The sequence below is a fragment of the Chaetodon auriga genome, chromosome 2, assembly GCF_051107435.1.
Source record: "Chaetodon auriga isolate fChaAug3 chromosome 2, fChaAug3.hap1, whole genome shotgun sequence".
Taxonomy (NCBI): Eukaryota; Metazoa; Chordata; class Actinopteri; order Chaetodontiformes; family Chaetodontidae; genus Chaetodon; species Chaetodon auriga.
In genome coordinates this window covers 31,105,622-31,128,121 of record NC_135075.1, presented here as the reverse complement: position 1 = coordinate 31,128,121, position 22,500 = coordinate 31,105,622, and the positions used below count along the sequence as shown (strand labels likewise).

General features: G+C 50.3%; 1 protein-coding gene across 2 annotated transcripts in view; it reads left to right on the top strand.

The window, feature by feature from the left end:
• rnf123 (ring finger protein 123) overlaps positions 1-22,500 on the top strand; it is an 83,961-nt gene that overhangs the window by 7,859 nt on the left and 53,602 nt on the right. Inside the window, exons 7-32 of one of the 2 annotated variants that reach the window (XM_076746521.1) lie at positions 429-514; positions 874-960; positions 1,147-1,214; positions 1,557-1,682; positions 2,053-2,167; positions 2,453-2,557; positions 3,027-3,152; positions 3,278-3,370; positions 3,876-3,949; positions 4,040-4,157; positions 4,388-4,487; positions 4,806-4,867; positions 5,936-6,007; positions 6,496-6,616; positions 7,234-7,335; positions 11,235-11,335; positions 11,590-11,782; positions 12,445-12,590; positions 14,348-14,431; positions 14,825-14,932; positions 15,073-15,250; positions 16,643-16,717; positions 16,946-17,033; positions 17,242-17,329; positions 17,845-17,929; positions 19,781-19,807. In XM_076746521.1, the coding sequence (XP_076602636.1) occupies positions 429-514; positions 874-960; positions 1,147-1,214; positions 1,557-1,682; positions 2,053-2,167; positions 2,453-2,557; positions 3,027-3,152; positions 3,278-3,370; positions 3,876-3,949; positions 4,040-4,157; positions 4,388-4,487; positions 4,806-4,867; positions 5,936-6,007; positions 6,496-6,616; positions 7,234-7,335; positions 11,235-11,335; positions 11,590-11,782; positions 12,445-12,590; positions 14,348-14,431; positions 14,825-14,932; positions 15,073-15,250; positions 16,643-16,717; positions 16,946-17,033; positions 17,242-17,329; positions 17,845-17,929; positions 19,781-19,807 (2,628 nt within the window). The remainder of the gene's footprint in view (positions 1-428; positions 515-873; positions 961-1,146; positions 1,215-1,556; positions 1,683-2,052; positions 2,168-2,452; positions 2,558-3,026; positions 3,153-3,277; positions 3,371-3,875; positions 3,950-4,039; positions 4,158-4,387; positions 4,488-4,805; positions 4,868-5,935; positions 6,008-6,495; positions 6,617-7,233; positions 7,336-11,234; positions 11,336-11,589; positions 11,783-12,444; positions 12,591-14,347; positions 14,432-14,824; positions 14,933-15,072; positions 15,251-16,642; positions 16,718-16,945; positions 17,034-17,241; positions 17,330-17,844; positions 17,930-19,780; positions 19,808-22,500) is intronic. The other variant, XM_076746529.1, reaches the window with a different exon arrangement.

Sequence of the window (22,500 nt, the reverse complement as noted above, 5' to 3'; positions counted from 1 at the left end):
TGCTGCTCTTAGTCCAGATGTGCTGCTCTTAGTCCAGGCGTGTTGCTCTTAGTCCAGATGTGCTGCTCTTAGTCCAGGCGTGTTGCTCTTAGTCCAGATGTGCTGCTCTTAGTCCAGGTGTGTTGCTCTTAGTCCAGGCGTGCTGCTCTTAGTCCAGATGTGCTGCTCTTAGTCCAGGCGTGTTGCTCTTAGTCCAGATGTGCTGCTCTTAGTCCAGGCGTGCTGCTCTTAGTCCAGGCGTGCTGCTCTTAGTCCAGGCGTGCTGCTCTTAGTCCAGGTGTGCTGCTCTCATCTTAGTCCAGGTGTGCTGACCTTAGTCCATCTTGTGAGGTGCTCTGCATGGTTGGATTAAATCAGTGTGTTGCAGGCTGAGTGTGTGTTGTGTCTCCACAGCAGCTCTTAATGTTCTGCCTGTTGTCTCTCTGCAGGTAAGTGGGCCTACGAGGTGCTCATCTCCTCTCAGGGTCTGATGCAGATCGGCTGGTGTACTCTGAACTGTCGCTTCAACCAAGAGGTGCGTACATACAGTACACACACAGTACACATACAGTACACATACAGTGCACACAGTACACATACAGTACACACACAGTACACACACAGTACACATACAGTGCACATACAGTGCACACAGTACACATACAGTACACATACAGTACACATACAGTGCACACAGTACACATACAGTACACATACTGTACACACAGTACATGGTACAGGACACAGTACACGTACAGTAGACATACAGTACACACAGTACACACACAGTACACACAGTACATGGTACAGGAGATGTAACTTGCGTGCGCTTGTGTGTACTGAGTGTGTACAGGACATGTAACCTCTGTGTGTGCGTGTGCGTGTCCTCCTCAGGAAGGTGTTGGTGACACTCCTGACTCTTATGCTTACGATGGAAACAGAGTGAGGAAGTGGAATGTGACGACCACCAATTATGGAAAGGTGAGACACAGACGAGAAGTCCAGGACGGAGCTGAGAGACGATGAAGCTGGATCGATTAGGAATTGATGATGAATTGATGATGAATTGGTGATGAATTGATGTTGAGTTGATGATGAATTGGTGATGAATTGGTGATGAGTTGACCACCCTGAGGGACGATGTGACAGCAGTTTGTCTGTCCTCAGTCGTGGGCTGCAGGAGACATCGTCAGCTGCCTGATAGACGTGGACGAGGGAACCATCACCTTCTGCCTGTAAGTCAAGAACCTCGTCTCTTCCTCTCTGAGGTCACATGTTCACATTGATTCATCTCATGTCTCTGTGCTACAGCCAGCAGCTGCTTAGCTTAGCTTAGCTTAGCACAAAGACTGGAAACAAAGGGAAACAGCTAGCCCGGCTCTGTCCAGCAGCTCTGAAGCTCACTGATGAACATTTTATGTCTGGTTTTGATGCTAAGCTAAGCTAAGCTAAGCAGCACTGAGGCCAGTGATTCCAGCTGACTCTGTGTGTGCGTGCGTGCGTGCGTGTGTGTGTGTGTGTGTGTGTGTGTGTGTGTGTGTGTGTGTGCGTGCGTGCGTGTGCGTGTGCGTCCTCAGGAACGGTCAGTCTCTGGGCACGGCCTTCACCAGCATTAAGATGGGACCAGGTGTAGCTTACTTTCCCGCCATCAGCCTCTCCTTCAAAGAGTCGGTGGCTTTCAACTTCGGCAGCAGGCCGCTCAGATATCCTTTTCAGTCCACGCAGACACTTTGTGTCACAGACACAGTCAGGTCAGACCACCTGGTCTACAGTCAGACCACCTGGTCCACAGTCAGGTCACCTGGTCCACAGTCAGGTAACCTGGTCCACAGTCAGACCACCTGGTCCACAGTCAGGTCAGACCACCTTTCATCTGTCTGTATGAAGAGCAGATGAATGTAAAAATGTAGAAATGAGAGAAGAAGAGCAGACTGGATGTAAACCTCACAGCTTCCATCGTCATCAAAATATTTAAGTTAGTCTTTAAACTGTTGCTTTTGTCCCTGCTGTGGTCCTTTTCTCTGGAACCTGTCCATGTGGACGTTGTTTGTCCTTCACCTGAGTGTGACTCACGTACCCTGTGGACGGCTACCTGCCCCTCCAGAACCCCCCGACTTCAGACTTGATTAAAGCTCACAAGCTGCTGGGCTACATCAAGAATGTGCTGTCCACCGCCATCGATGCACAGGTGAGAACAGGTGTCCCTAGCAGTCGTCCTGTCTAGGGGGGTGTATGTGGTTTGACTGCTGTGAATCATTAATGAGCTGATCTGTAACCAGTCGCTGCTGTGATCTAGTTGTTGTTGTTTCCTGGAAGCTTTAACGGAGTAAATTAACTTCCTGTTTTTCAATCTGCTTGTTTGTGTCTCTTTGTCTCATGTGAGGACAAAATCCAATGAGATGACTTCAGGTGTGGACGACTCCTCTTGCTCTGTTGTTGAAGAGAACTCGTTGTCTTTGTGTCCTCGATGCAGGAGGACAGGCTGGTGGAGAAGGACTGTGGTCTTTGGAGGCTTCACGGAGAACCAACGGTCCTCGTCACGCTGGCTCACATCTTCAACCACTTCGCGCCACTCATGGTGACCCTGCTGGCTTTATGTTCTTATGCTTGATGGTGTTCAGGAGGTCTTAGATGGATGTGAAACTCATCATCATCATCATCATCATCACCATCAGTCCAAAAGATGAACAGCAGCAGACATTTGGGAGGAAAGCTTAAAATCCTGTCTGAAGGCGACACTGAACACTGAGTTTGTAACCTGCTCGGTCTGTTCTGTCACTGGATTCTCCTTTGCAGCAGCAGCTGAGGCTCATGGGTATTGTAGTATACAGAGAAACCCAGATTTGGCAGAAACAGCGTGCGTGGACGACGGCTAACGGCCAACAGCTAACAGCACATTTCAAAACTGTAGCACCATCTGGTGGTGATGAGAAGAATAGCGCTCACTCAGAACATCACAGACGCTGACAAGGTGCTGATGGTGCTGACGGTGCTGACGGTGCTGACGGTGAGACATGTTGTAGTGACCGTGGTGTTTGTCTCTGCAGTGTAAAGTGTACCTGGTGGAGGACGTGCTGATGAACTTCCTGTTGGGGATTCTGGAGGGAGGAGGTTCAGTAGATGAACACCCGCTGATCCAACAGCTGCTGGATCTGTTCTGGCTGCTGATGGAGGTCAACACACACAGTACCCACAGTACACACACAGTACACACAGTACACAGTCAGTCTCTCTCTCTGTCTCACTGTCTCTCTCACTCTCTGTCTCTCTGTCCATCTGTCCATGTGTCTGTGTGCAGGACTATGAGGTGAACGAGTGTCTGAAGCAGCTGATGATGTCTCTTCTGAGGGCATATCGTTTCTCTCCCATCATCCCTGATCTGGGCTTCCAGGTGTGTCTCAGCTCTTTACATTCACCTCCATGAATATCTGTATTTACCTTCACGTCGTGTTTGTGTCCAAATGATCTTCTCCGTCCGTCCATCAGTCAGAATGTTCAGGGGTGAAGTCCTCTGAGACCAGCTGAAGAACATGTCTCTCTGTCTGAAGGAGTCTGTGTGAACCTGAAAGCGGACGTTTGAATTGAAATGGTTGGATAGAAGCAGGTGGATAATGTCCTGTTCATCAAACAGGTCACATGACCTCCTACAGCAGAACTGGTTGGTTACTTAATGAGCTCGTGTTCCAGCACTGAAATTCAAGCAGAAAGAGAAAAACAGATTTGAGCTCTGAGTGTGCTGAAGGACAGAGGACAGGATCATTTCCTGTCATGTTGATGTTCTGTCTGTGTGTGTGGACGGAGACAGACACGTCTGTCTAAATGTGGACGTGAATGTTGTCAAACTCACCTGAGTGCAGGTGAACCTGCCTGAGCTCTGACATCACAATGTGTTTCAGATCCACTACCTGCGTCTGACCACCGCCATCCTGCACCACGAGAAGTCCAGGAAGTACCTGCTCAACAACGTATTATATCCTTGTCTTCGCGTCTCTGAGCGCTCTCATGTTTAGTTTGTCATGAGTGAACTTCCTGTCACATGTTCTCCTGAACTCCGCTTCACGTTTGATGTTCTGCGCTCAGTCGTCTTTTTTTACATCAAGACTCCTCTGAGGGTGAAGGAGGCGGGGCTGGAGGAGCTCATCCTGACCACCTGGTGGCCCACGCACTTTGACAAGGAGGTAAGAGGAACTCCCCTGCTGCTCCTCCGCTCTCACGTCCGCTCAGGGTTTGTCTGTGTGAGGAGCTGCAGGAGGAGGAGCTGCAGGAGGAGGAGCCGCGCTGATGGAGCAGTTTCAGTTTCTGTCACCAGTGTTTGTGGAGTTCATGCTTTAATTTTTATCGTCACACGTTCAGTTTCAGCTGAGGGACAGAAATGCTGTCCGTCTTGTTGACGTCTCTGTGTCTTCAGGGGAAGGACGAGCGAGAGCCTGCAGACGAAAGTGCAGACGAGCGACTGAGACGTCGAGCCTACGAGAGAGGCTGCCAGAGGCTGAAGAAGAGGATCGAAGGTCAGACTGGACCGACCTGTGTGTGTGTGTGTGTGTGTGTGTGTGTGTGTGTGTGTGTGTGTGTGTGTGTGTGTGTGTGTGTGTGTGTGTGTGTCTATGTGTACTCTACATGCGGCCACAGCAGTTTTTTCTTCGCATTGAAAACTTTTACTTTTCATACTGTAGTAACACTGATGTACTTGTGCTTCATTCATACTTTCTATGCAGTACTTCAACCTGTAGCAGAGTATGTTACAGTGTAGTATTTGTACTTTTACGTCCTGATGGATTTTGTGATACACTGAAATCATTCTCAGCTGAACTCTGTTTTCCTCTCAGTGGTGGAAGAGCTGCAGGTACAGATCCTGAAGTTACTGCTGAACAACAAGGACAAGAGTACGGTATGTCCACGAGACAGAACACAAGACAGTACACGATTCAGTCCACGAGACAGTACTCGATTTGGCTGTGGCGTGGCTGTGGTTGTGGTTGTGGTTGTGGCTGTGGTTGTGGTTGTGTGGCTGTGGTTGTGGCTGTGGCTATGGAGGGACTGATGGAGGGGGCGTGGCTGTGGTGTGGCTGTGGTTGTGGCTCTGGCTGTGGCTGTGGTGTGGCTGTGGCTGTGGCTGTGGCTGTGGTTGTGGCGTGGTTGTGGCTGTGGTGTGGTTGTGGCGTGGCTGTGGCTGTGGCTGTGGTTGTGGCTGTGGCTGTGGCTGTGGCTGTGGCTGTGGTTGTGGTTGTGTTGTGGTTGTGGCTGTGGCTGTGGCTGTGGCTGTGGCTGTGGTTGTGGCGTGGCTGTGGTTGTGGCTGTGGTTGTGGCTGTGGCTGTGGCTGTGGCTGTGGTTGTGGCTGTGCTGTGGCTGTGGCTGTGGCTGTGGTGTGGCTGTGGCGTGGCTGTGGCTGTGGCTGTGGCTGTGGCTGTGGCTGTGGTGTGGTTGTGGCGTGGCTGTGGCTGTGGCTGTGGCTGTGGCTGTGGTTGTGGCTGTGGTTGTGGTTGTGGCTGTGGTTGTGGCTGTGGCTGTGGCTGTGGCTGTGGTTGTGGCTGTGCTGTGGCTGTGGTTGTGGCTGTGGCTGTGGTTGTGGTTGTGTTGTGGTTGTGGCTGTGGCTGTGGCTGTGGCTGTGGTTGTGGTTGTGGCGTGGCTGTGGCTGAGGCGTGGCTATGTCGTGTTATTGTTTCCTTTCCGCTGATTAAATGCTGATGTATGAATCAACACGTCAGTGCTTTGGCTCAGGTGACTCCCTCTCCATGCTGCAGTGACAGAGTTCATTAACTAGCTGTAGTTTGATCGTATCGAGCGTCTGACTGGACGTTTAATTAATGCTGTCAGAGTCAAACAGAGGCAGTAATGAGGTCTTTTGTCCCTCAGCATGTCCTCCAGCTCACGTATGTGGAGGCGTTGTTCGGCCTGTGTGGAGGACCGCAGTCCGTCTGATGTCTCCCCTGTCTATGTCTCTGTGTCTCCTTCAGGGCGAAGCCTCTCGCTACATTTTCCTCAATAAGTTCAGGAAGTTTCTCCAGGAAAACGCCAGCAACAGAGGGGTAAGAAGAAAGGCGCACGCTAACGACTTCACGCTGACTTTCTTGTGTTCATCGTCTGAGTGTGAACAAAGGCTCATTCTCAAAGATGAGTATCTGTCAGTGACGACATGACGGAGGTCAGAAGACATGAAAGGACAGAACGCAGTTTCTGCTGTGGACGTTTGTCTGTTTTCTGAAACTGAATCACCCTCAGCTCTGCTGAAAGGTTTCATTGATTAATCTGGAGCTTGATTGGCGATCGATTGGTAAACTATAGTCATGTTTGTGTGTTTGGAACCAGCGGTGGACGACAGGTGAGGTCTCTTCACACCTGTAGCTCAGATCCTTTGGTTCATGTTCGTACTGACTTTTAATGAACAAACCGGTGACCGTGAAGTCATGTGACTGACAGGTAACTCACTCTGTGATTGGTCAGTGCTGGACACGAGGACAGGTAGAAGTAGACTCTCAGTTTGACAGACATGTTTTGACCAGAACTCTGTGTTCAGCACCCCACAGCACTCTGCCCTCCAGAGTACATGGTGTGCTTCCTCCACCGCCTCATCACGGCCGTGAGGGCCAGTTGGGACGACGGCCACCGCAAGAACCCAGCCAGCGTCAGCAGCGAAGGTACGGCACTCTCTCCAATCAGTAGCCTGAGCCTCAGTTAAAGAGGGACGTCCTTAACGGCAGTTTGACGAGCGGCAGCTCAGGGGACGCTTTGAACTGCTCCTCCCTTTTCAGAGGAGGACGACGAAAAAAACTAGATGAAGAGTAAGGAGTCTGTTTGTTCGCTATGTTTTTGTTGCATTTAGAAGCTTTAAATGCAACGTGAAAGAGAGTTCAGGCCTAAAGACCTCAAGACCTGAAGACTTAAAGACCTGAAGACCTGAAGACCCAAAGACCAAAAGACCTGAAGACCTGAAGACCCAAAGACCAAAAGACCAAAAGACCAGAAGACCAAAAGACCAAAAGACCTGAAGACCTGAAGACCAGAAGACCAAAAGACTTGAAGACCAAAAGACCAAAAAACCAAAAGACCCAAAGACCAGACGACCTAAAGACCTGAAGACCTGAAGACCTGAAGACCAAAAGACCAAAAGACCAATAGACCTGAAGACCTGAAGATGGCCCAGCGGGAGAAAAACAGCTGTTAGCTGCAGCCAGGTCGCTAAGATACCAGGTTGTTTAACTGTGCACCCCCCCATCTCTGACTGTGTCTCTGTCTCTGTGCCGTCTCTCTCCAGAGGCCTACGTCCCCCCACAGCTCTTCTACAACGGCAAGGTGGACTACTTTGACCTGCAGAGACTGGGGGGGCTCCTGTCCCACCTGAAGAAGACGCTCAAAGGTTGGTTTGAGCGTGCAGTAGATAAGAGAGTGCAGTAGATAAAGGCAGTGGATAAAGGCAGTAGAGTGCAGTAGATAAAGGCAGTGGATAAAGGCAGTAGAGTGCAGTAGATAAAGGCAGTGGAGTGCAGTAGATAAAGGCAGTGGATAAAGGCAGTGGAGTGCAGTAGATAAAGGCAGTGGATAAAGGCAGTGGAGTGTAGTAGATAAAGGCAGTGGATAAAGGCAGTGGAGTGCAGTAGATAAAGGCAGTGGATAAAGGCAGTAGAGTGCAGTAGATAAAGGCAGTAGAGTGCAGTAGATAAAGGCAGTGGATAAAGGCAGTAGAGTGCAGTAGATAAAGGCAGTGGATAAAGGCAGTGGAGTGCAGTAGATAAAGGCAGTGGATAAAGGCAGTGGAGTGCAGTAGATAAAGGCAGTGGATAAAGGCAGTAGAGTGCAGTAGATAAAGGCAGTGGATAAAGGCAGTAGAGTGCAGTAGATAAAGGCAGTGGATAAAGGCAGTGGAGTGCAGTAGATAAAGGCAGTGGATAAAGGCAGTGGAGTGCAGTAGATAAAGGCAGTGGAGTGCAGTAGATAAAGGCAGTGGAGTGCAGTAGATAAAGGCAGTGGAGTGCAGTAGATAAAGGCAGTAGAGTGCAGTAGATAAAGGCAGTGGATAAAGGCAGTACAGTGCAGTAGATAAAGGCAGTGGATAAAGGCAGTACAGTGCAGTAGATAAAGGCAGTGGATAAAGGCAGTAGAGTGCAGTAGATAAAGGCAGTGGATAAAGGCAGTGGAGTGCAGTAGATAAAGGCAGTGGATAAAGGCAGTAGAGTGCAGTAGATAAAGGCAGTACAGTGCAGTAGATAAAGGCAGTGGATAAAGGCAGTAGAGTGCAGTAGATAAAGGCAGTGGATAAAGGCAGTGGAGTGCAGTAGATAAAGGCAGTGGATAAAGGCAATGGAGTGCAGTAGATAAAGGCAGTGGATAAAGGCAGTAGAGTGCAGTAGATAAAGGCAGTGGATAAAGGCAGTAGAGTGCAGTAGATAAAGGCAGTGGATAAAGGCAGTGGAGTGCAGTAGATAAAGGCAGTGGAGTGCAGTAGATAAAGGCAGTGGATAAAGGCAGTGGAGTGCAGTAGATAAAGGCAGTAGAGTGCAGTAGATAAAGGCAGTAGAGTGCAGTAGATAAAGGCAGTGGATAAAGGCAGTAGAGTGCAGTAGATAAAGGCAGTGGATAAAGGCAGTAGAGTGCAGTAGATAAAGGCAGTGGATAAAGGCAGTGGAGTGCAGTAGATAAAGGCAGTAGAGTGCAGTAGATAAAGGCAGTACAGTGCAGTAGATAAAGGCAGTGGATAAAGGCAGTAGAGTGCAGTAGATAAAGGCAGTGGATAAAGGCAGTAGAGTGCAGTAGATAAAGGCAGTAGAGTGTTTTCATTTCATTGATTTCTGACTGGTTCAGTTTGTTAAATGAACTGGGTTCGTGTTTTTTTGTCCACCTGGCTCGTCTCGTTCGTTCTGGTTCCGGTCGGATGGAGTCGGATGGAGCACAAGGTTTATAGGTTTATTGTGTATCCAGTGTAAAGTCCAAAGCCTTCCAGTCTGTGGACGATGAGTCGAAGACCACAAGTTTGAAGCTTTGACAGGAAGAAGAATGTGGAATAAAGACGGTGTCTGTGGTTCAGAGGGATGTCAAATGACTACGAAGAGACAGATGTCTGTCTGATGGACACTTCCTGTTCTTACAGCTCAAAGCACGTCAGATGTGTCTGAGGTGAAACTGCTCATGAGTGTAAATACTCTTTTCTTCAGGTCGTGCTCTGGTCCACACTCTTACTGCTTTAACTCGGTACACTCTGTCCTCCTTCTCCTCCTCCTCTCTCCCTCCTCCCCTCCATCAGTCCCTCCTTTCTCCCCTCCTCCTCTCTGTCCTCCTCCTCCTCCTCCTCTCTCCCTCCTCCCCTCCATCAGTCCCTCCTTTCTCCCCTCCTCTTCTCTGTCCTCCTCCTCCTCCTCTCTCCCTCCTCCCCTCCATCAGTCCCTCCTTTCTCCCCTCCTCCTCTCTGTCCTCCTCCTCCTCCTCTCTCTCCCTACTCCCCTCCATCAGTCCCTCCTTTCTCCCCTCCTCCTCTCTGTCCTCCTTCTCCTCCTCCTCTCTCCCTCCTCCCCTCCATCAGTCCCTCCTTTCTCCCCTCCTCCTCTCTGTCCTCCTCCTCCTCCTCTCTCCCTCCTCCCCTCCATCAGTCCCTTCTTTCTCCCCTCCTCCTCTCTGTCCTCCTCCTCCTCCTCTTCCTCTCTCTCCCTACTCCCCTCCATCAGTCCCTCCTTTCTCCCATCCTCCTCTCTGTCCTCCTCCTCCTCCTCTCTCTCCCTCCTTCCCTCCATCAGTCCCTCCTTTCTCCCTCCTGCTCTCTCCATCCTCCTCCTCTCTCTCCCTCCTCCTCTCTCCCTCCTCCCCTCCATCAGTTCCTCCTTTCCCCCCTCCTCTCTGTCCTCCTCCTCCTCCTCTCTCTCCCTCCTCCCCTCCATCAGTCCCTCCTTTCTCCCTTTTGCTCTCTCCATCCTCCTCCTCTCTCCGTCATCCTCCTCTCTGTCCTCCTCTTCCTCCTCCTCTCTCTCCCTCCTCCTCTCTCCCTCCCTCCTCCCCTCCATCAGTCCCTTCTTTCTCCCCTCCTCCTCTCTGTCCTCCTCCTCCTCCTCCTCTCTCTCCCTCCTCCCCTCCATCAGTCCCTCCTTTCTCCCTCCTGCTCTCTCCATCCTCCTCCTCTCTCCGTCATCCTCCTCTCTGTCCTCCTCTTCCTCCTCCTCTCTCTCCCTCCTCCCCTCCATCAGTCCCTCCTTTCTCCCCTCCTCCTCTCTGTCCTCCTCCTCCTCCTCTCTCTCCCTCCTCCCCTCTATCAGTCCCTTCTTTCTCCCCTCCTCCTCTCTGTCCTCCTCCTCCTCTCTCTCCCTCCTCCCCTCCATCAGTCCCTCCTTTCTCCCCTCCTCCTCTCTGTCCTCCTCCTCCTCCTCCTCTCTCTCCCTCCTCCCCTCTATCAGTCCCTTCTTTCTCCCCTCCTCCTCTCTGTCCTCCTCCTCCTCCTCCTCCTCTCTCCCTCCTCCCCTCCATCAGTCCCTCCTTTCTCCCCTCCTGCTCTCTCCTCCTTGTTTGTGTTGCTCTACCTGCATTTAATCAAGGCTCGATTAACACCCCCAGCGTTTATCTGTGTAATTTACCGGGTCATTCATCACCCAATAGCTGTCCTCGTGAGGTTGTGTCATCTGTTGTTGACCAAGCTTGGTCTCATTTATTGATTAGCCCACTAATCAATTTGATTGAATGCCAGGCAGGGCTTTCCATCTGCGTAAAGTACACGTGAGAGGAAGGAAACATGGTGATCTGCTGGGCGGAGGCTGGTGGATAAACCCTCCACTGCTCCTGAACCTGATGAAAGGACAGGATCTGGCCTGGTGTAGTCCAGTAGACATGGACATGCAGACATACAGACTGACAGGAGCTCACTGCGTCTGTAGGCGTCACTGAAGGGAAAATGACCCACAGACAGGCTGAACCCACTGAGCAGCAGCTGACGTGAACGTCTCATCTGTTTTTGATAGTCAGCAGAAAGCTGCTCTTTGATGGTTAAAGGCTGAACATGACGTCCATGACAAAGTGGAACCAGCATGTCTTTCAAAGTTTTTCCATGAGCTGCTCACAGTGCTGTCCGTCCGTCCGTCCGTCCGTCCGTCCTTTTTGATGTGTTTTCTTTCATGTTCACGTTTGGCTCTTTGGAGACACGATGATGCCGTCGTGGTTCAGACCTTCTGCTGTCCAGTAACTCAGAGTGAACTTTGTCTTCTGCTCTGCAGCTGAAGCAAACACACTGAACACTGAATCCGACCGCTTTGACCTCATTGATGTCTCCTGTTTTGTCTCCAGACGACTTGGCCAGTAAAGCCAACATTATCATCGACCCTGCGGAGATCCAGGCCACGTCGATGGACGACCTGGATGAGGATGAGGAGAGCGGAGCGGCACAGGTTGGTTTTCACTTGTGAGAGCGAGCACACGCCAACATTAATCACACTTAACACATTAACATCAACTCTGTCATTAACGACACCAAAGGGGCTTTTCAGCTTTGTGTGTGTGTCAGTGTGGCTCTGATGATAACAATGTTAATAACAATAATAACCATGATGCTAAACTTCGGCTGGCACTTTGACATGTCTGAACCAGGGTTGAAAACACATTTGTCGTCAGGTAAACTCTTAACCCGCCTTCTGAACCACAGCGGCCATTTGGTGCAGCGGCGATGGGCGGCGCTCTGGCGAGGCCCAGCTGGTTGAGCTCTCCCACTCTGGGTCGAGCCAATCGTTTTCTGAGCACAGCCGCCGTCAGCCTCATGACGCCCAGACGACCCCTCACGCAGCCGGAGAAGGTGAAGGTTCGCACCCTCGCCGTGGAGCAGAGGACCGAGGAGGACAGTGAGTAATCCAACACATTTAGGAGTCGGACTGCAGAAGCCCGGGTTTGACGATATGTGTCACATGACACGTAGCTTCTGAAAATGACGTCTGTGATTGTGGAACAGCTGTCAGTCTTTCTGCTGTCAGACGTCATTCAGCTCCTCATCGTCAGGTTATCAGGCTGTTTGTTGATCTGTTTGGTTAGTAAAGACAGCAGGAGAATCATCCTCACCTCCTCCTTCAGAACCTCCTGCAGGCTCAACTGTGCTAACCAGACTCTGACTCTCTCTGAACTCGGGCTTGAAGAAGCTAGCTAGCTTAGCAACAGTCAGCCTCAGGTATCAGGTGAACGAGTGTTTGTAGAATGTGTCATATTCAGATTGAATCAGGACTTTTCTTTCTGAATGAAGATGCAGCTTCAGAGTGTATTTCCTGTTGAAAACCTGTTGGTCAGCCTCACCTGGAGGCTGCAGGTGCTGCTGCAGGTCACATGATCATTCGTTAGCAGCCGTTAGCAGCTCAGCGTCCTCTGAGGAGCTCCACTGAAGGTCTTAACAAAGCCAGCGTGAAGCTGATCAACCCTGTGACAAGCAGCACCTCCTCCCTCTGGGTCCTGGTCCAGGCCTCAGGACTCCACACCTGCAGTCTCTCATTTTCTGTTGTCTCTCCTCACTCTGAAGTCGAGGGCAGCCACGGTAACGACGGCCTGTTGCTGGGGCGACCTCTGGAGGAGCCCGACCAGCCCATCGCAGACAAGTCGCTTCTGGAGATCGTTGACGGGATCGTGATGATGTACAACCTGAGTGTTCATCAGCAGCTGGGGAAGGTGAGTTAGTGTCTGTGCTGCTGTCTGTCAGTAAACCAGTCGCAGAGAGTTCACAGGGGGACCGGCTGTCCAGAGGAACCAGAGAGGTGTCCCTGCTGCCGGCGGTCAGACCGTCCCATGGCTCACGGACTGTCGGATCAGCGCCTTCACGACGTGTCGGCAGCAGCTTCCACACGCTTTCATCCTCATGATGAAACGCTGTTGTCAGACAGGACATGGTGGACTAAGAGACATCAGCAGAAAGAAAGAGACAAAACAAACTGAACTATTGAGTTTACATGAAAACAAAGTGAGAAGGCAGCAGCAGTGGACAGTTTGATGGACGTCTGCAGAGCCTCGTCTCACTGAGGTGACCAATGAGCCGTGACTGTCTGACAGGTTCGAACCACCTGCTGCTCACTCTGCTGCTGGCTGTATGCAGCCTCTGCCAGTGAGGACGGAGCGGGACGGACTGGGGAGGACAGGGAAGGACTGAGGAGGACAGAGGGGACTGGGGAGGACAGGGAAGGACTGAGGAGGACTGGGGAGGACTGGGGAGGACAGGGGAGGACTGGGAGGACAGGGGAAGACTGGGAGGACAAGGGAGGACTGGGGAGGACAGGGAAGGTCTGGGGAGGACAGGGGAGGACTGGGGAGGACAGGGAAGGACTGAGGAGGACTGGGAAGGACTGAGGAGGACAGAGGGGACTGGGGAGGACAGGGAAGGACTGAGGAGGACAGAGGGGACTGGGGAGGACTGGGGAGGACAGGGAAGGACTGAGGAGGACTGGGGAGGACAGGGGAAGACTGGGAGGACAAGGATGGACTGAGGAGGACTGGGGAGGACAGGGAAGGACTGGGGAGGACAGGGAAGGTCTGAGGAGGACAGGGGAGGAAAGGGAAGGACTGGGGAGGACAGGGGAGGACTGGGGAGGACAGGGAAGGACTGAGGAGGACTGGGGAGGACAGGGAAGGACTAGGGAGGACAGGGAAGGACTGGGGAGGACAGGGAAGGTCTGAGGAGGACAGGGGAGGACAGGGAAGGACTGGGGAGGACAGGGGAGGGCTGGGGAGGACAGGGAAGGACTGAGGAGGACAGGGGAGGACAGGGGAAGACTGGGGAGGACAGGGAAGGACTGAGGAGGACAGGGGAGGATAGGGAAGGACTGAGGAGGACTGGGAAGGACTGAGGAGGACAGGGGAGGACTGGGGAGGACAGGGAAGGACTGAGGAGGACAGGGGAAGACTGGGGAGGACAAGGATGGACTGAGGAGGACTGGGGAGGATAGGGAAGGACTGAGGAGGACGGGAGGACAGGGAAGGACTGAGGAGGACAGGGGAGGATAGGGAAGGACTGAGGAGGACTGGGGAGGACAGGGAAGGACTGAGGAGGACAGGGGAGGACAGGGGAAGACTGGGGAGGACAAGGATGGACTGAGGAGGACTGGGGAGGATAGGGAAGGACTGAGGAGGACAGGGGAGGACAGGGGAAGACTGGGGAGGACAGGGAAACACTAGGGTGTACTGAGAAATGCCGGGAAGTATTGGGAAGTACAGGAAAGTACTGGGAAAAGGGGGGAAGTACTGGGATGTATTGGGAAGTAGTGAGAAATAACAGGAAGTGCTGACGAGCACGCGTTCTCACGCGTTCTCACGCGTTCTCACATGTTCTCACGTGTTCTCACATACAGTAAAACTGTATTTCACACACAGTGTTCAAATGTCCAAAGCAGAACGTTGAGGTGATCGCAGAGAACGTGCGTCTGCTTGTTCTTCAGATGGTGGTGGTTTCGGACGACGTCCATGAGTACGCCGTGGCGCTGAAGGACACCGAGGAGAAGATCGCGCGCTGCCCGTCCAGAGTAAGATCAGCTCACACTCTGCAGTTTGTGTGTCGACGTCTCTTAGTCGGCTCGACTCTTCGTGTCTGAGCGTTCAGGTTTGACAGAGCTATGATTCTCAGAGGAGCCTGTTGGAACACCTGCATGTACCTGTGCACTTCATGTCAGGTGATATTAGTCCAGTGAAGGAGCAGTGAGTCACACAGCAGTGATGTTAGCGCAGTCACTGCTGAGTGCTCAGGTGTCGTCACACTGACACGCTGAGCTACATCATGTTTTTGTGTTTCCTGCCTCCACACCGAAGAAGTTATTATGGTGACCCCCCCCCCCCCCCCCCCCCCCCCCAGCCCCCGGGCAGTGAGACGTGTCACTCCACTGAGACGGTGATGACACGCTGTGTTTTCTGTCCTACAGAGACCAGACATCCTGGAGGAGCTCCAGAAAAGCCAGAAGGTTTTTGCAGAGAAGCTGAACCACCTCAGCAGGAGACTGGCCTGGATCAACGCCACCATCTACTCCAAGGTGAGTAGAAGAGGATCCAGCTCCTGAGTCTCTCAGAAGCTTCATCTCCTCTGTCCTCATGTCAGATCAGCCTCACACAGATGCAGCTTATGGAGCTCAGGAAGACTAACTAATACCACTGTCTCTGTCTGTCTGTGCAGGACAAGATGTTGGATGTGTACTGGCTGCTGTGTGTTTGCATTCGGACCATCGAACACGCCGACAACACGGGGTCTTTGTTCGCCTTTGCTCCAGAGTTCTACCTCAACGTGGCCATGAATGCGTACAGCGCCCTGAAGAACTACTTCAGCCCTGCGAATGGCATGGAGGAACTTCCAGGTAAGACACCGTTGAGACTCCGTTAAGACTTCAAACCTCCCAGGAACCATAAACTCTCCTCAGTGAAGTAACAGCCAGAGCGCCGCAGGTGAAGTCCAGGTGACCAAACGCTGAGGCCTGAAATGACCTGCAGACATGATGAGGCCAGTTTAATGTTCATCAGACTCCCTGATTCCAACAGAAATCATGTTTTCTTTCTCTCATTAACTCTAGAAGTTTCTTCTTTGTTCTCCTGATGTTCAGCCACCATCAACAACACTTCCTGTTGTTTTTCACAATAAGAGCTGACAGTTTATGTGAAGCTTCTGTGAGAAGAATGTTGAGTTTCAGTCACGTTAAATGAACATTGTTCCAGGAGAAAGTGGACAGTCCTACACTTTGACGTCTGAGAGCTGAACGTCGAAGTGAATTTATCGATCGGCAGGTTGACGTGCAGGAAGTTTGTATTGAGAGTTGGATGTAAAGTCCCGCTTCTGGTCCTGGTCCTGGTTCTGTCTCTGTTTGACTGAATGTCCTCGCTGTAATCAGCTGCTCGCGGAAAGAGACATTTCCAACATGACTCCAGGTGTGTTTGAGCCGCTGAGTCAGCCAGCAGGACGGGGATCAGTCCACGGCTCTGACGTCAAAGACGCTTCTGTCCACTGTCAGTCCAGAGACGCAGACTAATGCAGCGTTGGTGTGATGGATGGCAGAGGTGGACAGACTCTCGTGTTAATGAGCTGGTTGTGTCAGTGTTAAAGCGCGCTGACACTCAGAGGCTGCTGGTCTCTCATATGACATGAGCGTTCAGATGTTATTCAGGTTTAGCTGCTGATTTGATCACAGCACAGTCAGCAGGTGGCGCTGCTGCACAGACACGCAGCTCATGGAGAAGGTGAAGGTACCTCCAAACACTGAACACTTCCTGAGGAGATCTTCATCTCTGATGTCCAGAGCAAACAGGAGCTGCTAGCGTCCGCTGCTAACAGCAGCTGCTAACAGCTGATCCAGCCGACTGTTGATGAGACACTTTGACTAAATGTGTATGAGGCTGCAGCTGTATCACAGCTAACTGACTCCACCCAGTCAAACACAGCATTAAAATTCCTGTGTACAACCCCAAAGCATCATGGGACTTATAAGGTGAGTATGTCCTAGTCAGACAGAGTGAAAACAGGTGCATTAATAAATTAAATCAGTACATTTTGTGGCGACATCAGCAGGTTGTCCACAGTATTGAGATTCGGCCTGAGTCGTCACATCGGACCACACACACATCCATTCATTGACACAGGTGTGTTGACTCAGGTGTTCGCTCGCGCTGCATCACATGAAGTTTGCTGCTTCAGCTTTTCAGGGTGAGCTCATTAAATGTGTGTGTGTGTGTGTGCGTGTGTGTGTTTACATCCTCAGACTACGAAGAAACCTTGACTCAACTCGCTGCTATCCTCGCCAAGCACTTTGCAGATCCTCGAATAGTCGGAACAGGTAACACACACACACACACACACACACACACACACACACACACACACAGTCCTCTCTCTCACTGAGGCTGATGTTTGTGAGCTGCAGGTCAGCTGATCCAGCTTCAGCCTGCACAAGCCTGACCGTGGCGTCGATGTCACATGACCTGATGGTTTCAGTCCAATCCTCCGTTAGAGTCCGTAGTCAGAACGTCTTCTTGCTTTCACGTCCGTCTTCTCTTCCTGTCAGACATCAAAGACTCTCTGATGCAGGCCCTGGCCAGCTACGTCTGTTACCCACAATCCCTCAGGGCGGTGGAGAGAATCCCAGAGGAACAGTGAGTGTTTGTGTTTTCTGCCATTGGTGTGGGTTTCCTCAGTCATCTCTCTGATTGGTTCACTGGTAGCAGGTGAAAGTCCTCCTCTGTGAAGGTCAGACGCTTCTTCGTTTCCTCGCTTTGTTGCTCACAGTCAGTAGCTGACAGGTCGAAGCTGCTCACCTGAAGTGAGACAGAGCTGTGCTGATGTGCGTTTGTGTGGTTTCAGACGTGTGGCCATGATGAGGAACCTGCTGGCCCCCTATGAGCAGAGACCCTGGGCTCAGACCAACTGGATCCTGGTCCGGCTGTGGAGGGTGAGCACGGAGACACACACACTGCTCACAGCACAGACGGGACTGATGCAGCTGCTCTGCAGTGTCACACCTGTCCACACGCTGACAGGACAGCGTCCTTCCTGTGGATGTTAGCATTTAATGTGCAGCCTCACACAGCTGCTATCATGGCTGCAGACTCTCAGCCTACATGTCCATGACACTTACATGTATGTCAAAGTGGAATATAACGAGTACATTTACCAAAGTACTATGCTTTTGAGGTACTTTTACACTAGTATTTCTATGTTATGCTGTTTTCTGCCCTACTACAGCTCGGAGGGAAGTCTTGTACTTTTACTGCACTACATGTAGATTATTGATCCAAACAGCCAATAAATGATCACGTGTGATTACAGGTGAGAACAGGTGTGTATGTATTTCTGTTGTTAATGAATGAAGTACTCGATGAGCTCCACCTGTTCCTGCTGACGGCGTGACCTGCTCCACCTGTGCTGCCTCCAGCTGCTGTCTGAGCTCTTCGTCGTGTCTTTCAGGGTTGTGGTTTTGGCTACAGATACACTCGTCTTCCTCACCTGCTGAAGACCAAACCTGAGGATGCCAACCTGCCCAGTCTGCAGAGTAGGTGGTCCGGCTCTCTTTCCATTTTGACTCCTTTAAGTTGTGTCCGTCTGTCTTCTGTCTGTCATGGTGTCTGAGTGTGTGTGTGTGTGCTGTGTTAGCTCCGTGGTCCACAGTCCACGCGCCTCCTCACTCTCCAGCTGCTCAGTCAAGCTCGAGCGAATACATCGCCGTCTCACCTGTTTGTCTGTTTCTGTGTCTCGTGTCCCTTCTGTTCGTCCCCTCCCTCGTTTCCTTCCGTTGTTTTGAGTTTGTCGCAGCAGCTCGTTCACGTTTGAGTCCTCGTCTTCTTTCAGGGATTTCCATAAATAAATTGAGGCCATGACTTCCTGTCTGCACCAGGTTTATTTTAACTGCAGCCTGTCTGATTTCTGACTTTCATTATCTGTGTGTGTGTGTGTGTGTGTGTGTCTGTGTGTGTCAAGTTTTAAATGACATGAAGGTAACAGAAGTAAATCAGTGAACTCATGGGTGATTTTGCTGATTCTACAGACAAAGACTAATTCTACAGATTCAAACGCACACACACACACAAAACGCTGGATTACTCTGTGTTACATATGAATCCTAGCAAGGCCATCAGACCGCCTCTCAGTCCATGCGTGAATCAGAAGACCACAGACAGACTTCAGATTGTCCAGAAGACGTAGAACCACATCACACCAGTTTCAGCTTCCTCACACTCACTACCGGAATTCAGACTCGTCTGCTAACTTGGACGACGTTGCACGGCCAAGCTCCTACAGCTCCATCACTAAACTGTTGAGTCCATACGAACCCTCATCCAGCCTCAGACCCTCGAGGACAGACCCCTTACTGTAGACTTGGAGTTCAGGCCCAGAGACCTGACTGATCCAGCTTAGCCTCTAAATCGCTTCTCACGTCCCTCCTTCATCGTACAGCTTGGTCTGGTTTGAGCTCAGTTGGCTTCCTCTTGCTTCATTTCTTTCTTTGAGTTGTTGTTAACATCTGTGTTTTCAGCCTGTTCTTATTTTTATTCTTGTTCATGTGGTATTTCATCGCACTCTTATCGCTCTGTAGCCATGTTAGCATGTCTGTGAGACTGTACTGAAATACAGGTGTTTCTTGAGTGCTAATGTTAGCATGGTAACATGCTAAGGTAAGATCCCATAAGACAAAATGTAACCTGAGGGAAGATGTTGTGCTGTAGTTTCAGTGCAAAATAGTCTAACTATACACGCTGACAACGCTAACATGCCAACTATCATGTACATCACCCTATGTTAGCATGCTAACATTAGCTAATTAGCAGTAAACACAAAGTCCAGCTGAGGCTGATGGGAATGGTCTGCAGGTATCAGGTCATAATCCAACGCATCAGACACATTCAGATGTTAGCCTGATGGTGGCACTAGAGAAAAAGTCAGAGGCTCAATAAAATTATTTGGATTAATACAGTTCATCCTGAGAGAAGCATGAACGTGTAAATCATGTTTCATCACAGAGATTCAGTCTGGACCGAAGTGGAGGACAGACCAGTGTCTCCACCTAAAAATAACCCCTCCAGTTCCCTCAAAGCTTCAAAGTCTGGCAGAAAACACAGCCTTGTCGTTTATGGAGCAGTGAGCTCACACATCTTTCAGCCAATCCGAGCTCAGACCACCTGCCTCCAGTCTTTGCTAAGCTAAGCTAACCAGGCCCCACCTGACGTAGTTGTGTTAGGTAGGTGCAGAGATGAGAGAGATGTTGATGGAGTGTGCAGCATGTTTTCTGTGTCATCGTCCTCTTTGCTTAGCTTTTCTGCTCCTTTGGCTTCTTTTCAGTGTGATTTTCTGCTTCCTGCATGCTATTGACTTTCACCTGTCTGCCTCTCATTTGCATGTCTTTCAGGGGATCTGTCCATTGCTAGTTTCCAAAGTAAGTTCTTTTCCATCATCCCTCTTTTGTTTGGCTGTCTTCGTCACTTTGGCTCTTTGATAGCAGCTTTGTTCAGAGCGCCTCAGTCTCATGTAGCTGTAGTGATGACCGGTTAGTGAGTGTTAACATGTGACATCCCATAATCACTGCACACTTTCTGTATATCTCATGAAGTGACCAGAAATCACTTCCTGTTTCTGTTACAGGAAGTTTCTGTTGAGATGTCACTTACACAAGTTTTCACACTCGTCACAAACAAAAACAACAAAAAACAACAAAAGAAAGTTTTCTAAACGTGGAAATGAGTCATAGAAATGAGAAGAATGAAGTCAGGGTTAGTACTCCAATTCTTCTTTATACTTCATTCCTCTTCACAGCGTTTCAGAGGAGTACTGCAGTTTTTACTCCACGACACTCATGTGACCGCTTTAGTTTTTAGTTACTTTGCAGATTCAGAGACAAATCAGTTTATATGAAATGAGCAGGCTGGTTAATGAACTGTTTGCTTTGTTCTCAGTTCCACTAAAGAGTCTTTAAACTCCTCACATGGTTTCACTGACAGAAATTTGCTAACATTAGCCAACATTTGCTAACATTAACCAACATCAGCCAACATTAGCTAACATTAGTTAGCATTAGCCAACATTTGCTGACATTAGCCAACATTAGCTAATATTAGCCAACATTTGCTAACATAAGCCAACATTAGATAACTTTAGCAAAAATTCACTTACATAGGCCAACATTCGCTAGCATTAGCTAACATTAGCCAACATTCGCTAACATTAGTTAACATTAGCCAAAATTTGCTAAGTTTAGCAAACATAAGCCAACATTAGATAACATTAGCAAAAATTCACTTACGTAGGCCAACATTTGCTAGCATTAGCTAACATTAGCAAACATTAGCCAACATTCGCCAACATTAGCCAACATTCGCTAACATTAATTAACATTAGCCAACATTTGCTAACGTTAGCAAACATTAGATAAGATTAGCCATTGTTAGCTAATGTTCACTAACATTAGCAAACATTCGCTAACATTAGCTGCTGAAGCCACTGCTCCCTGCAGACCCCATCAGGCTGTGTGCTGAACTGAGTTTTATGATAATCTGACGTTGCATTTTAAACACAAGTCAAGGCTTCACATTTCACTCACAACAGTATAAAAAAATGAATGAAAAGTAAAAGTCCTGTGTAGTAACTAGTAGCTAAAGCTGGTAGGTAAATGTGTTGCCATAAAAAGTGCAGTACTTCCCTGTGAAGTGCAGTATATAGTATAAAGTATCACGAGTAGATGAAGGTTTAATAAGTCGTTCGACCTCTCGCATAATAAACCGTCTTTTACGCTTCAAATTTGATTCTTCTGGGAAGCTGCAGCCAGAGGACAGGGAGGACAAACTGGGATTATTGGACTTAATGAACACTTGACTCCAGTGTTCCCATCACGTCTCCCACAGGAGAGCGTTCCCTCTTCCTCTCCACACTGTTTGCCTTCCTCCTCCTCCTCCTTCGCCTCCTCCTCCTCCGTGTTCACTTCCAGCTGTTAATCCCTTTTCTCTTCCTTTGTTTCCTCTGTTTGTCTTTATTGTCTAACTGCTTTTGTCTTCTGTTGTCTCAGCCTGACAAGGACAGCGGAATATTTTGAGCCCTGACATGATGCTGCTTTAAACATTTCTCTGCTGTCAAAGACTCTTATGTGTTTGTTTGTTTATTAAAATGACAGTGCACCTGAATAAACATCTGTCGTCCAGGACAGATGTTAAAGAGTCACTCTGAAAACCAAATATTCCTTTTTAGCAAAGAAGCTGACAGACAGGCAGACAGGCAGACAGACAGACAGACAGACAGACAGGCAGGCAGGCAGGCAGACAGACAGACAGGCAGGCAGGCAGACAGGCAGGCAGGCAGATGACAGACAGACAGATGACAGGCAGGCAGACAGACAGATGACAGACAGGCAGACAGACAGATGACAGACAGACAGACAGACAGACAGGCAGGCAGGCAGATGACAGACAGACAGATGACAGGCAGGCAGACAGACAGATGACAGACAGATGACAGACAGACAGACAGACAGACAGGCAGGCAGGCAGATGACAGACAGACAGATGACAGACAGGCAGACAGACAGATGACAGACAGATGACAGACAGACAGACAGACAGACAGACAGACAGGCAGACAGGCAGGCAGACAGGTCAGAGACAGACAGGTCAGAGAGAGACACACAGACAGACAGACAGGCAGGCAGGCAGACAGACAGACGGACAGACAGGCAGGCAGGCAGGCAGACGACAGGCAGGCAGGCAGATGACAGGCAGACAGGCAGACAGGCAGACAGGCAGGCAGACAGACAGACAGGCGACAGGCAGACAGACAGACAGGCAGACAGACGACAGACAGACGACAGGCAGGCAGACAGACAGGCAGGCAGGCAGGCAGGCAGGCAGGCAGACAGCAGGCAGACAGACAGACAGACAGGCAGGCAGACGGGCAGGCAGACAGACAGACAGACAGCAGGCAGACAGACAGACAGACAGGCAGGCAGACGGGCAGACAGGCAGGCAGACAGACAGACAGACAGACAGGCAGACAGACGACAGGCAGACAGACAGACAGACAGACAGACAGACAGGCAGGCAGACGACAGGCAGATGACAGGCAGACAGACAGACAGACAGGCAG